This window comes from Artibeus jamaicensis, unplaced genomic scaffold, assembly GCF_021234435.1.
Source record: "Artibeus jamaicensis isolate MK-2021 breed Jamaican fruit bat unplaced genomic scaffold, CSHL_Jam_final contig_935, whole genome shotgun sequence".
Lineage (NCBI taxonomy): Eukaryota > Metazoa > Chordata > Mammalia > Chiroptera > Phyllostomidae > Artibeus > Artibeus jamaicensis.
In genome coordinates this window covers 1,773,354-1,788,670 of record NW_026522016.1, presented here as the reverse complement: position 1 = coordinate 1,788,670, position 15,317 = coordinate 1,773,354, and the positions used below count along the sequence as shown (strand labels likewise).

Sequence of the window (15,317 nt, the reverse complement as noted above, 5' to 3'; positions counted from 1 at the left end):
ATTCTTGTATGTGGTGTAAGAGGATGGTCTAGTTTCATTTTTCTGCATGCATCTGTCCAATTTTCCCAACACCATTTATCAAATAAACTATCTTTAGCCTATTGTACGTGCTTGCTTCCTCTGAAAATATTAATTGATTATAGAGGTGTGGGTTTCTTTCTGGGCTCTCACTTCTGTTCCATTGATCTATGTGTCTGTTTTTATGCCAGCACCAGTCTGTTTTTATTACTATGACATTACAGTGTATTTGATATTAGGTAACATGATTACTCCAACGTTTTTATTCTTTCTCAGGATCACTGTTGCTATGTGGAGCCTTTTGTAGTCCCATACAAATGTTTGAAATATTTGTTCTAGTTCTGTGAAATAATTCATTGGAATCATGATAAGAATTCCATTGAATTTATTGATTGCTCTGTGTATTGTGGATATTTTAATGATGCTAACTCTTCCTATTCATGAACACAGTATATGTTTCCACTTATTTGTATCTTCTATAATTTCTTTCTTCAGTGTCTTATAATTCACTGTGTATAGTTCTCTTATATCCTTGGTTAGGTTTATCCCTGGGTATTTAATGCTCTTTCTCAAAGCAATTGTGGATGGGATTGTTTTCTCAACTTCCCTTTGGTTAGTTTGTTACTGGCATATAAAAATGCAACTTATGCCCTGGCTGGTGTAGCTCAGTAGATTGAGCACAGGCCTGCAGACCAAAAGATCGAGGTTCAATTCCCAGTCAGGGCACATGCCTGGGTTGCAGGCCAGATCCCAGCAGGGGCCAATTCCCAGCAGGGGACACATGAGAAGCAACCATACATTGATATTTCTCTCCCTCTCTCCTTCCCTTCCCTTCTAAAGATAAAAAATTAAATTAAAAAATGCTTTAAAAATGTGACTTATTTCTGGATATTAATTTTATATCCAGCTACTTTGCTGAATTCCTTTATCAGTTCTTATAGTTTCTTGTTGGAATCTTCAGGTTTCTCTATGCACAGCAAATAAACACAGTTTTACTTTCTCCTTTCCAATTTGGATGCCTTTTATTTCTTTTACTTGTCTGATTGTTGTGGCTAGGACATCCAGTATTATGTTGCATAGGAGAAGTGAAAGAGGACATCCCCGTCTTATTCCTGATCTTAAGGGGAACATCTCTAGTTTTTGTCTATTGAGTATGATGGTATCAGTGGGTTTGTCATATATGGTTTTTATTATGTTTAGTTATGTTCCCTTTATTCTCACTTTGCTGAGAGTTTTGACCATAAATGGGTGCTGAATTTTATCAAAAAGATTTTTCAGCATCTATTGACATGATCATGAGGTTTTTTATCCTTTGTTTTTTTATGTGGTGAATCAAATTTACTGATTTGTGAATGCTGTATCAACCTTGCATTTCCAGAATATTGGTAAATCTCATTCGATCCTGGTGTATAATTTTTTGATGCATTGATGAATTCAGTTTGCTAATGTTCTGTTGTGAATTTTAGCATATATGTTCATCAAGGTTATTGGCCTATAATATTAAAAATAATATTTTATAAAGGTGGTTAAATGCTCTCTGTACATACTGAAAATATTTTTGTGTTTTCTTATTGGACTCTATTATATATTCTTCAGTACATTAAAATTTTCAGTACATAGACTTCTCATTTTTGAATGCTTGCTTGACTTGATTTATCTGACTTAAATCTCACCTCCAACTGGTCATCCTCCCTGATTAACTTCAGAAGAAATCTCTGTAGTAGCTTCTATCATTCAGAAGTATTTAAGTTGCTAAAAATATTGTATCAGCCACTCACTTTATCCATGGTGGTACCAAGAAGCAGACATATGCTTCCTGCCACACATTACCAGCACCTGCTCCTTGAAATGCACAGAACTCTGTGGGATGAGCTGAACAATGAAAACTTACAAAGCCTGTGCACCAGACGTTTATGGGTTCCAACTGGCCACTGCCATATTGTCCTGCCTCTTAAACTCAAGATTTTTTTTTATTAGAAACTAAATGTCTGAGTTTTCATGTGGTTTGCTCAGTTTGTGAGCCACAGCCACAGTCACAAAATACAAGAAAAACCTTTCTACAGCTAATTTCACCATTGAAATGCTAGTATGTGGTCCCTGTTTTTAGAAAGATTTTTAGGACAAACACACTTTTTTTTCTTAAAAATAGATTTACTAGTCAACTCTTGGCATCCATTATTTTTCATTGTATTTTGTGTTGCTTGCTATCTTGTACTTGTTTCATCGCTTGTTGAATAACTGTATGGTAAAATTCAGTCATTCAGATTATGTTCAATGTAAATAGAATTTAGAATTTATTTATCTCTATTAATAAAAGAAACAGTTTAATTTTATGACTTTCTGCCAACTTGTTTTAAGCTTTATTTCAAGAATATTAAATTGAATAGCCACTAATACTCTAAAATTTCCAGGGTTTTATTTCTTTATTATTCTTAGAATTTAACACATTTAAACAGAATATCTATGTATCCATCCATCTATGACATAATAAACTCTTTAAATAACAGCAACACCCTCCAAAGATAGTTTCTGTTTTTTTTTTTTTCTTGGCACAGTCTAAACTTCACTGGCCAGTAGATAAAGTATAATATCATTTTAGAGAAATTCACAATGAAATAAAAATTAAAAATATTATCAACTTTAAAGGAATATCTATGAAGAAGGGTGTCAACATTACCACATATAAGCACCTTAGGTCATGAACAAAACAAAATTCAGTTACTTACTGAGAGTCTATTTACATTCCCATGATCATTAGTCTATTTTAAATATATCCTATTTAATATTTCATTTCCAGTGAAAACTAATTGCTATGATGGAAAATGCCATTTTTTTACTTTTATAAGAATTATGCTTTAGAGGAAAAGACAAAAATTATTCACAATAAATATGTTTTATCATGCCAAGACAAACACTGTATGAGCAAAATTTATGTTTAGGTATGTTAATTTGATGAAACAGTATTAACTATTTTCTCCATCTTTCTGGAAACAAAAATGTGATTCAGTTGTCTTCTAATTATTTTATGAGAATCACTTTATCTAATTCTATTTACTATTCTTATTTCTGTTATGGTTGTTGACAAGGTTCACAATGTGGTATAAAATGGAATTATATAATCTTTTTATTAAGTGTTATGAGAACAGATGATTTTCCCTTTTTTTGCCTTCAGATAGAGGTTAATAAATGGCCTTTCCTCACTTTAGCCACTACCATTAACATCCATGAACTGCTCTGGGTGAACTAATTCAGATGATGACATAGATATGCCAGAAACATCATCTTTCCCTAAAGATGAATCTGACAAGAAGTAGGTGAGAGTTCCTTTCCAATTTCTCTGCTGGGCCACAGGATTTCAATATGAATGCCAAATGGATACAGGATGCTTTCATAAAGGTTTATCAGTTCTGAGGAATTCATTATTACTGTACAGCTTCATGTGAATACAACTGTACTTGTTTAAAATGGTAGTTTTGGGTCTGATTCATTCCCTCTGAACAGAGAGAAACAGGTGGCTTAGCAGACACAGATATATCTAATCTATTTGTAGCAAGGACAAGCATCCACCCTATACAAATAAGCTTTGCTGTTTTGACCACAGACATGGCCTCACTACTGTAGTGACCTGTGAAAGAAACATGAGTGATTCTAATTCCTGGCTAACATGCCAGACTTACAGATAGCATCAGCTGAAACCACAAACAGCAAAATGAAAGAGAGAGTTTATTTTAGATGTGGTTGTTAATAACTGTGCATTTACTGTCCTTCCACTGTTCATATTTTTAATCTTCTTTTTCTTAGATAAGTCCCTTTAACATTTCATATAATAAGGGCTTGGTGATGATGAACTCCTTGAATTTGATCTTATCTGAGAAGCACTTTATCTCCCCTTCCATTCTAAATGAAAGCTTTGCTGGATAGAGAAGGTACAGAAAATAAGTAGCATAGACGGTAGGTAGAAAATAGATGGGGGAGGGCAAGAATAGCATGGGAAATATAGAATCCAAAGAACTTGAGACACATAGTCATAAGCTAAAGGGGGAGAGTGGTAGGGGTTGAGGGGTGCAGGGTGGAGGGAAATGAAGGAGGGGAATAGAACAACTGTAATGGCATAATCAATAAAATAAAATTAAAAAATAAAATTAAAAAAGAAAGAAAGAGAGAGTTTAAGCAATTGCCTAAGCAATTCAGGGAACTGGTAGATGATAAATAAATATGGGAATTTGTGGTCTGAATTATTATTATTTTTTAACGTTTAATTTTATTTATTTATTTTTTTTAGATTTTATTTATCTTTAGAAGGGAAGGGAAAGAGAGAGGTAGAGAAATATCAATGTATGGTTGCTTCTCGTGTGTCCCCTGCTGGGAACTGGTCCCTACTGGGAACTGGCTTACAACCTAGGCATGTGCCCTGACTGGGAATGGAATCGTGATCCTTTGGTTCGGAGGCTCATGCTCAATCCACTGAGCTACTCCAGCCAGGGCTCTGAATTATTGAAATTGGCTATCTTTAAATAAAGTTCCTTGACCAAGTGCATCACTATCTCATTTACTCTGGCACAGTTTTAAATAAAAGTCTTGTACTTATTTTGCTAAGAGGTGCCCTTTTGGGTTGTGTTACCAATTTGCAAAGTCAGAAAATATGTTTAAATTCTTGTATTAGGTGCAGTAATTTCCAAGGTAAACAAAATGATTTCAAAGTACTTATATTAAAAAGTAGGTAAAAGATAATCTTCCTGGTAAAAAAAAACAAACAAAGACTGAAAGTGAAGATGAAAAACACTTATAGCTTCTAATACTTATTTTTGTAATGTAGACCCATCCAACTCTTCTGAATTTCTAAGACAAAAAGGTGTCAGATGAAGATATAAATGGAGAAAAAAATGTTTAAAATGACACATCCTGAGAGAGAGTTGACCAATTTTCAATAAGATGCTTCTTTCCCATCTTTCTCATATACAGAACACCTTACTGTTAAAGAGAAATTAACCTTTTTATGTTGCTGGCTAACATTTTTTGCAACATTGGACACTTGAACCCTTATTTATTTTAGTAACAGTTTTTGAAACTTGGTTGTCAATATGTGTGTGTACTAATTAAAGATTTTAATGCCTTTGGGAGGTATAAACATCACACAAGGCTGCAATGTTATATTCTTAACTAACAGTTGGAAATGATAACAAATAAGCTGCAGGAGCCATTCTCTCTCATTTACATACCACTACAGACCATTAGTGGTTTTACTGGAAGGCTTCGATACCAGGCTGTATACCTGTTTATTTTAGTTTTAACTAATTTTGCTGTTGATTGAACTTTCAAAGCCCTACCAAGTTTTCAGATGATCACTGTGTGGATATATTTCTCTAACTGGCCCAGTATCTTCTGGTCCACAATCAGTGACACCATTTGTCATTATTTTGGTTAACATTATCAACCATGTGTTGCTATTACAAAGTATAGTGAACTGAGTTTTTTCAAGAATGTAGAGATAAGCCAGCTGGGCCTTTAATGTTGGAGGAGAGTAAAACTTCATGAACATAGTGAAGCAAGGCCAATGTCCATGTACGCCATGTCGAGCAACATGTCATCTCGCATTTGGAATCTCCTTACTTACCCACACATCTGTTGTCATCTAGCAATATTCGATCTCCCCTACAGGAACAATTCACTCTCCCATTAGGAGTTAAAAGGCACAGGTCATGGCAACCTCCATTCAACAAAGCACATGGGGAAAGTTCACCTGCAATGAGAAAGCCTTATTGGTAACATGTTATATTAATTTTGTATTCTATATTTAGGCATGGATTAACAGGAAACTATGAGACTGCCTCAATCAAAAAAAGAAAGAAAGAAAGAAAAGAAAGAAAGAAAGAAAGAAAGAAAGAAAGAAAGAAAGAAAGAGAGAGAGAGAGAGAGAGAGAGAGGGAGGGAGGGAGGGAGGGAGGGAGGGAGGGAGGGAGGGAGGGAGGAAGGAAGGATGGAAGGATGGAAGGATGGAAGGATGGAAGGAAGGAAGGAAGGAAGAGAGACCCCACACAAGATTTAGGACTTTTGAAAATCTAGACATCTCAAAAGACCATTAGAAAAATATGTAACCCAGATCATTATAACATCTAACACATTTCTCCAGGGACCATAGCACTGGAAGAACTAATGCCACCAGAAACCACACCAATACTACAAATAGCAATTGTGTAGGTATTCCAGTGATTTTAAAAAATTGAAGCCCAGGTGCAAAGCTGCTTATCACAAGGTAATATAATATTTTCAAGGCAGCAATTTAATTTAAATTTTCAAAGATCTGTGGAGTGAGAGAGAATGAAATTCTAGAAATGAATAATTAAAAGTGAATTGTTTCTCATGGCAAATTAAGAACCACAGAAGTTTTACCTTAAATCTTTTAGATAATTTCAGTATATTGAAATGTCAGATCCTGAACTTGGTCTCTAGAAACTTTAACAAAACAAAATCCAACTAAATATCACTAAAACACATAGAGACAAATAGGTAGACATTTCTGTTTGGTACAGAAACTATAAGGCAGGGGATCTTGCGTAATGTCAACATGAGCAACTCCAGCTGTATTAGTGCCATTTGAAATATTAAATTTATTTATGGTGGTGAAAAAAAACACATAGACATGTTTTTTAGAGATTATATAATTAAGAAATAAACTTGCTTTCTATTGTAACTTACAGCTATTGGTGTCATTGGCCACAGCTATGATTCCCATAGGCTGGTGTGGAATATCAGAGCGGAGGATTTTTGTATCTCCTCCTGTGTACTTGTTAGAACGCAGGATAGCTCTTCTTCCCCAGTCTGACCAGAAGATATAATTGTCATAAACAGCCAAACTGAGGAAAGTCCCTGGCCCAGATTTGACAATAACCTGAAACAAATTAAAATACATATTTAAAAAATAAAGTTGTTCCTATAGTCCCATCTGTTTTTGCTTTAAAAAAAGAAATTAAAATTAGTTGGATTTAATAGAAGGAAATCTTCATAAAAATGCATTTTATAAGTGTACTATTATTCTTTAGAGTTACTTTAAATATATTATTGTTATCTTTCACAATGTGTTTACTTAATAATTTTGTGTATTTCTATTTCCCACTGAGCTAATATGCAAGAAGAGATGATGAAAAAAGGTCACTAACTAATGATCTCAGCATTCACTTTAAAAAAATGGAAGAAATAAGTTAAACCCAAAGTAAAGTAGAAAAAACAATTAAAAATCAATGAAATAAAAAAAAACAAAAATAAAGAAATATCATTAAAATGAAAAATAAAGGATGAGGACAGTACAATGAATAACATAATGATCAAGTGGATTTATTTTAGGAATACACAATTATTTAGCATTTAAAAGTCTATCAGTGTAATTTACCATTTTACCAGTCATAAAAAAAATTCATATGAAGATCTCCATAAAAGCAGAGAAATTATTTGATAGGATTTAACACCCATTTGTAAAAAAAGAATGCAAAACAGAACTAAAATTAGAAACCAGAAAGAAATAATCACTCTTACTATTTCTAATCAACATTGTCCTAGAGTTTCTAGCTAGTATAATAAAATAAAAGTAAACAAAAATAAATGCATCTAGATTAGGCGAATATGTCAAATAATATTTATTTGTGAGTGACATAATCTCCTGCATAAAATATCAATAGAATCTTCCAGAAAAAAGCTGCTTAAACTAATAAATGTAGTAAGATTACAGGATGCAACTTTGTTATTAAGAATTTCTATAGAGCAGTAACAATTGACATTTAAAAATTTTATAATAGCATCAATATAAAATACCTAGTAATAGCATAAAAGATTATTGCCCTGGCTGGTGTCACTCAGTGGATTGAGTGCTGGCCTAAGAGCCAAAGGATCACTGGTTCGACTCCTAGTCAGGGCACATGCCTGAGTTGTAGGCCAGGTCAGGTCCCCATTAGGGGGGCTGTGAGGCAACCACACCTTGATGTTTCTCTCCCTCTCTTTCTCTGTCCCTTCCCCTTTAAATATATAAATTAAATATTTTTTTAAAAAACATATTATTTATAAGAACCTGAAAACTATAAAACATTGTTCAAAGAAGTAAACAAAATCCTAAATAGTTATGATATATTTATGGTTTTGAAGATTCAGTATTGTTAAGATGGCATCACTCTTCAGAATAATAAATTATATCTAATCTGAATAAAATCCTGTGGCCATTTTCAAGAAATTGATAAACTAATTCCATTTTTTATGTGGAATTATAAAAACCTAGAGTAGCAAAAACAATGACAAAAAAAGAAGTTGTAAAATTAACACTACCTTATTTCAAGACATTGTAAGTTTACAGTTATTAAGACAATGTGGTTTTCGAAACAATGGAGAAGTAACATCAGTAACACAGAGCAGAGAGCTCACAAACAGGCCTGCGTGTATATGGATAACTAATTTTTGACAGAAGTGCATTGGTTATTGAAACAAACAGGATACTTTTTTAATAAATGGCACTTCAACAGCTGAATATGCATATGCAATAAAACTTCCATCCATATACAAAAATTGACTAAAAATAGATCATAGCCCGAAATATAAAATCTTAAACTATAAAACTTCTTAACAAAACCATGGGAGAAAATCTTTACAATGTTTAGTTAGGCAAAGATTTCTTAGCATAATGATTCCAAAAATGTGATCCAGTAAAAAGAGTGATAAGTTGAACTTAATCAAAATATAAATTTTTACCTTTCAAATGACACTGGTAAGACAATAAAAAGATAAACCACAAACTATACAAAACATTGGCCATGCTCTTTTGATTACTATAACCTTGTAGTATAGTTTAATGTCATGGATAAACCCAGAAGGCATGATACTAAGTGAAATAAATCAGAAAGAGAAAGACAAATGTGATATGCTCTTACTTACGTGTGGAATCTGAAAAAAAACAAAATAAATAAATGAACAAACAAGAATGAAACAAACTCATAGATACAAAGAATAAATTGATGGTTGGCAGATCGATGGTGTGTTGGAAGAATGAGTAAAACAGCAAAAGGGATTAAGAAGTACAAACTGCCAATTATAATAATAGCCATGAGGATACAAACTATAGAATAGGGAATGTCATCAATAAGATAATAACTATAGGTGGTGTCAAGTGGGTACTAGTCTTTCTCAGTTTGTCACTTTATGACATATGTAAATATCTAATCACTATGTCATGCACCTGAAACTATTATAATAATGTATGTTATCCGTAATTGAAAAATAATTTATATAAATAAAATTTTAAATAGAAGTTTAAATTAATTTTTTTTTTACTACAGAGAAAAATAGAATTGTCGTAAGATTCAGCCATTTCATGTCTGGGAATATATCCAAAGAAAATGAAAACACTAACTCAAAAAGGTATCAACACTCCCAGTTTTATAAGCATTATTTATAATTCTTATTAATAAAAGCAAATAATGAAATGCTACCATTTACAACAACAACATGGATGGACCTTGAAGGCATTATGCTAAGTAAAGTTAGAGAAAAACAAGTACTGTATGATCTCCTTTAAATATGGAACCTAAAACAAACACACAAAAAAATACCCAACCACATAGAAAAAGAGATCAGACTTGGTTATCAGAGGTAGTGACAGAATGAGGGGACTGGAAGGTAATCAAAGGTACAAAATTCGGTTATAAATATAAAGGCAGATATAAAGGCAGATATATATATAAAGTATAAATAACAAACTATAATTGTACTGTTAATATATAGTTGACCGGCAGATAAATAAGTACTAAGGGTGTAATGTAGAACATGATGACTATAGTTAACACTGCATGTGATATATAGAAGAGTTGTTGAGAGTTAATCCTAAGAGTTCTTATCAAAAAAATTATTTGTCTTTCCTTTACTTTTTATGTGTTTATATGAGAAAATGGAACTTAGCTGAACCTATTGTGATGATCATTTTGGAATATACAAGGTATGGCAAAAATAGGTTTACAGTTGAGAATAAGCAAAAGAGTTTATTTCTATATTATTATTATGATGATTTTTAGATTTTTATTTTTTTTTAGAGGGAGGGGAAATGAAGGAGAGAGGGAGAGAAACATCAATGTGTGGTTGCTTCTCACATGCCTCTGCACTGGGGACCTGGCCTGCAACCCAGGCATGTGCTCTGACTGGGAATCCAACCAGCAACCCTTTGGTTTGCAGGCCCATACTCAATCCACTGAGCTACACCAGCCAGGGAATATTCTTTTTTTTTATTTTTTTAATTTTTATTTTTTAATAATTAATTTTATTTAGTTATTTTTCAAGTACAGTTTTTTGTCTATTTTTCCCATATTCTTATATTATTGTTTATTAATTGTGTTCTTCCTACATGAACAACTGTAAACCTTCTTTTGCCCCACCCTATGTGTAAATCAAACCATCATGCTGTATTCCTTAAACTTTCACAGCATTATACGTCAATTATTTCTCACTAACATTCAAAAGAAAAATCAAAATGAAAAATAAATAATCACTTCCTTTTTATTTTGTATATAAGTAATTTCTATTCTGTAAAGCAATATTTCTCAAACTTTAATATGCATGATGTCATTTTGAGATTTTGTGAAAATTTTGATTCTGATTCACTGGGTCAGGGAGTAGAACCTGAGAGTATTTATTGCTAATAAACCTCCCAGGTGTTGTCCATGTTGCTGATTTGGAAATTGGTTTTGAAGAGTAAGAATTGTAAAATATTGAGAAGTACAGAAAAATTATAATCTTACCACACAAATATAATTACTCATCACTTTGGCTTAAGAACGTGCATTTATTTTTGTACTTTTAAAAATTAGTGTCACAGTGTACACTATTGTGTTCACTCAGAAGTAAGTTGATGGGACTTCTGGTGCCAGCCAAGGTGGGGCAAACCCACTGCCGTCTATCTCTCTTACTGATTATGGCTTCTGATTGTAATGTGGGAACAAGAGAAGAAAAATGATAAAAACAAGCTGAGTAGCAGCAAGGAGAAGGATGGGAGGGGACGGAGTAAATACTATTTTTACTGTCACTGAATTTATTTTCCCTACCTTGCATTCACTGGCACTTATCATTGAATAGGTTACAGTAAGTGTGTATTTTCTGTTTTCTCTCAGAAGGTTTAGTTTCAGTGTCCTTTATATTCCTCAGTAGTTTTCTGAATTCACAGATTACAGAGAGCTGGTGGCTATCTTGAGTTTGCTCTCCAAGCCAGGCCCAAGGAGGGGCCAAGCAATACCCACAATCTAAGTGTGCTTCTGAATTCTGAGGTTTTTGTAGCCCAACAGTTTACATGTCTACTCTTGCTGACACAGAGACTTGGGGATAAAGCAACATTAAGCTCAGTCTATAATTGCACATAAAGCTTTCATAGGGTACAAGAAGTTCAATGGGGAATCAGACTGAACCCTAGACACCTCATTTCACTGGTTAAAGTTCCATGTGAAACAGACAAGTGAAATCCACTAAATTACACTTTCTCATTTCCATGTTAAAATATTTTATCATAAGTTCACAAAGACTGCAAAACTGCCCCTTGCAAGTCTAACCACCAACTTTATTTACAGGGGCAGAAAGCTTTGCAATAATAAATTACACTCTATTGTATTATATGGTAATGCATGACTATGGCATAATTTCAAACCGCTTTCACCTTAAACCTATAAATAGATTCCTGTTTCAAAATAATAATTCATGTTCACTTAGAAAATTCATTTCTTGACATAGTCACTTAATCTCATGTATCCTCGTACATAGACTATTAAATTGGTGATGGCACATAGACTGGAAATTATGTGTTGAGAATTTAGTCTCTAATCATATGCCTTTTCCATCTTTGAACTTCAGTGATGCCTTATTAGTGAAAGTACTGGAACTAATCAAGGGATACAGAAATATTTGGTTTTATAGACCAATGCCCAGTTGCTAAATGTAAAACCAAATAATTTAAAAGTCAAGTAAACAGGAAGCTTCTGAACCAACCCCAGCTGATTGCCTCATTTACAAGACTGTAAATGATGTTTATGAGAAATGACAACTTGGCCCATGCCATGGCCAGACATGACAAAGTGTTACAGATTGTAAGGACACAACTGTGGCTGCTTTGGCCTTGGATAGACTGGTTTTGTGGTAGATCAGCAGTTTAAAATTGAGAAGTATTTAAGAAAAAAAAAGCTATATTTATCTTGCCTGAGTGAGTTTGCAGAACAAATATAAAATATCTCAAAGTCATTAGAACCCAACAGAATTGGAAAAGAACAACATTCACAGCAATCATCTAAAAGACTGCCTAAAGTATGAGGAGTTACCAGTCTTTTTAAAGAGGCAAACCCTTCATAGAGGAAGATAAGAGAATGGATTGCTTTGATTTTACACTCTCTCCTTCTGACCTCCTAGTTGACCAAACTACCAAGAATCAGAGGACAAGGGAGTCAGCTGAACACACAGGTAAGGCTCCTGGAGGAAAAAAAGATCAGGAGGAGGAGGGTTGAGGAAAGGTCTGGAGGATATTTCTGAAGTAAGCAACAGAAAGAACCCTATTCTAAGAGTCATTGTTTGCCCTTGGATAAATTTTTTGGCTTCTTGAGATTCTATCTCCTAATCTGTAATATGGAAGAGTAAAAGTCAATGGCTAAACTCTGCTCCTTTTTCAAGGAAGGAGGGAGGATAGAGTCCTCCCCAGGTCACACAGAAGACTGCTGAGAAAAAGGAACTGTAATGTTTCTAAAGTGTTATAACCACTCCTGACTGGAATTTGACAAGGTTCTAACATTGTTATCTTGTGTTTATATATGATTATAGTTATTAAAATTACAACATAAAAAATTCTGATTTAGTTTTGATTTGCATTTTCCTAGTAGATAGTGAAGTTGAGCATCTGTTCTTATATCTGTTGGACATTTCTATATTTTCTTGGAAGAAGTATTGTTCAGGGCCTTTCCCTCTTTTTAATTAGATTATTTATTTGGTATTGAGATATATTAATACAGAGAGATCTAATTAAGATAACTCAGATCCCTGGGGAGAAGTAGGGAGGGGCGGTAGGAGGAGGTTGCCTAGGCAATTGCGGGCAGTCTGGAACAGGATTGGCTGAGAACCTGGTTGTGTCCAGAGCCAATGGAAATAAAAAGAGGGCTGGCGCTCTGGCTCAGGGGGGCTCTCTGGCTCCTGACTGGCTCTCTCAGGCTCTGGCCCTGGCCAGGGCTTTCAGGCTTTTCTTCCTCAAGGACAGCCGTATGATGGCGTTGCAGCTGCATTTCCCAACAGACAGTATTTTGCATGGGAAGGAACTTCTTTATTCAACAAATTCAAAGACATAAAATTTAAAAAAAATAGTAAAAACTACTATACAATCTAACTGCATGATTACATATACTTTTACATATACATCTTTCTTACTACTCATATAGTTATCTTTTCAATCAAATTCACTGGGACATAATTTACATTCAAATTGAATTCAACTTATTTTTAATAATCACAATAATTTTGCACACACCCCTTCCCACTTCCAACTTTCAATCTTACATCCTTTTCCTTAGAAACAGTCATTAGTTTCTTGAGTGATAAGGCATTTTTTATAAAACACTGTTTATTTTTAGGATCGCAATATGTTTTGCACACTCAAGCCTGATTGTGTATAATTGTTAAAATTTACAAACATGCTTTAGAAATTTTTTTCTAATTTAAAATAAATCTATTTCACTAAAGGCTATTAGGTAAAGCAGAAATTCAAAACAAAAATTTAACGAGAGCACAAAAATAAAAATAAAGTGAGTAAAAGTAACATCCTTCTTACATCCAGATGTAAATGTGTCTGTACATCTAATCTTCAAAATCCTTCAAAGTGCTCAAAATGGTCCATAGTGTCTTATTTGACCTGGTGATGCGCTGTTAACTCCCTGGAATTACCACATACTATTCCCCTTGCTCACTTGTTCTTCTGTTCTGGACACTGTGGTCTTCTGATTGTATCTCATACACCGTATTTTAACACACACACACACACACACACACATATATACATATATTTAAACTATATTATATATACAATGCATACTAATTATATATATTATATATATAGTGCATACTTTTTTGCACACATTTTTGAGGAAAAAATAAGGATGCCCATTATACAGTGGTACTACTAATTCCATATCTATATAAATTTTTAATTATTTTATCTATGCTTATGCATTAAAAAGTGTAATTCTACAAAGCAATAAGAATATCTGCATGCAAAATAATACCCTAAAATACAATAATTAGTTTTTTTCTAAACATAAATAAATAAAAATTGAATTAAAAATTAAAAAGAAAGATTTTTTTTCCTAAAAGTTTGGGCCAACAATGTAGGTGCACACTATACACAGGAGCATATGATATGTGGCAGAAATATGGTATAACAAACATACACATAAGGTCTTCACACAGGCTTCTTTATGCCTAAGAGGATCTTCCCCATTGTCAGTTAGTTCACCTTTGCAAGAATTGGCTCAAATATCACTTTTTCAACGAGGCTTCTCTTGAATCCCATTGTATAAACTATCTCCATCTACTGTGTCATACTCAATCCCCTTATGCTACTCTACTTTGTACCTGATAGGTTGACTGCTTATTATCTGTCTTCTGTTAGAGCTTAAGGTCCCTGAGGATAGGGATCTTTATCTGTCTTGTCCACAGATGAATGCTATGCACAGCAGAGCATCTGGTACATATTAGGCAGCTAATGTTGGCTGAGTGAAAGAATGAGGTAGTTAACTATCAAGAAAAGGTTAATCAAAACTACAGTGAAATATCACTTTAGTGATATTTGAAAGACTCACACATATTTGAAAGACTATAAACACAAGACCCCCCACTTCCCCCAAAAAACAAGTGTCAAGGATGTGGAGAAACAGAACCCTGATGCACAAGAATGAGAATGTGAATTGGTGCAGCCACACTGACAAGCAATCTATGAATTCTTCAAATGGTTAAATATAGTTTCTATATGATTCATCAAGTCCATGCTTTGTCACAGAGAAATAAAAACATATGTCTACCCTAAAATTTGTGCATGGGTGTTCATTGTAGCACTATTCTTAATAGCAAAAAAGTAGAAACAATACAAATGTTCATCAACTGATGATTGGTAAGTAGATAAATAAAATGTGGTATAACTATACGATGGAATATTCTTTGTAAATAAAAAAATGAAGTACCAATGCATGCTATGATATTATTGAACCATGAAAACATTATGCAAATGATAGAAGCTAGTCACAAAGGACCATATGTTG

The 15,317-nt window shown here is 33.5% G+C and overlaps 1 protein-coding gene across 1 annotated transcript in view; it reads right to left on the bottom strand.

Moving 5' to 3' along the window:
* LRP1B (LDL receptor related protein 1B) overlaps positions 1 to 15,317 on the bottom strand; it is a 1,762,610-nt gene that overhangs the window by 287,756 nt on the left and 1,459,537 nt on the right. The window contains exons 45-46 of the mRNA XM_053655128.1: positions 6,715 to 6,907; positions 5,633 to 5,758 (exon numbers count right to left, since the gene is read on the bottom strand). Coding sequence (XP_053511103.1) covers positions 5,633 to 5,758; positions 6,715 to 6,907 — 319 coding nt within the window. The remainder of the gene's footprint in view (positions 1 to 5,632; positions 5,759 to 6,714; positions 6,908 to 15,317) is intronic.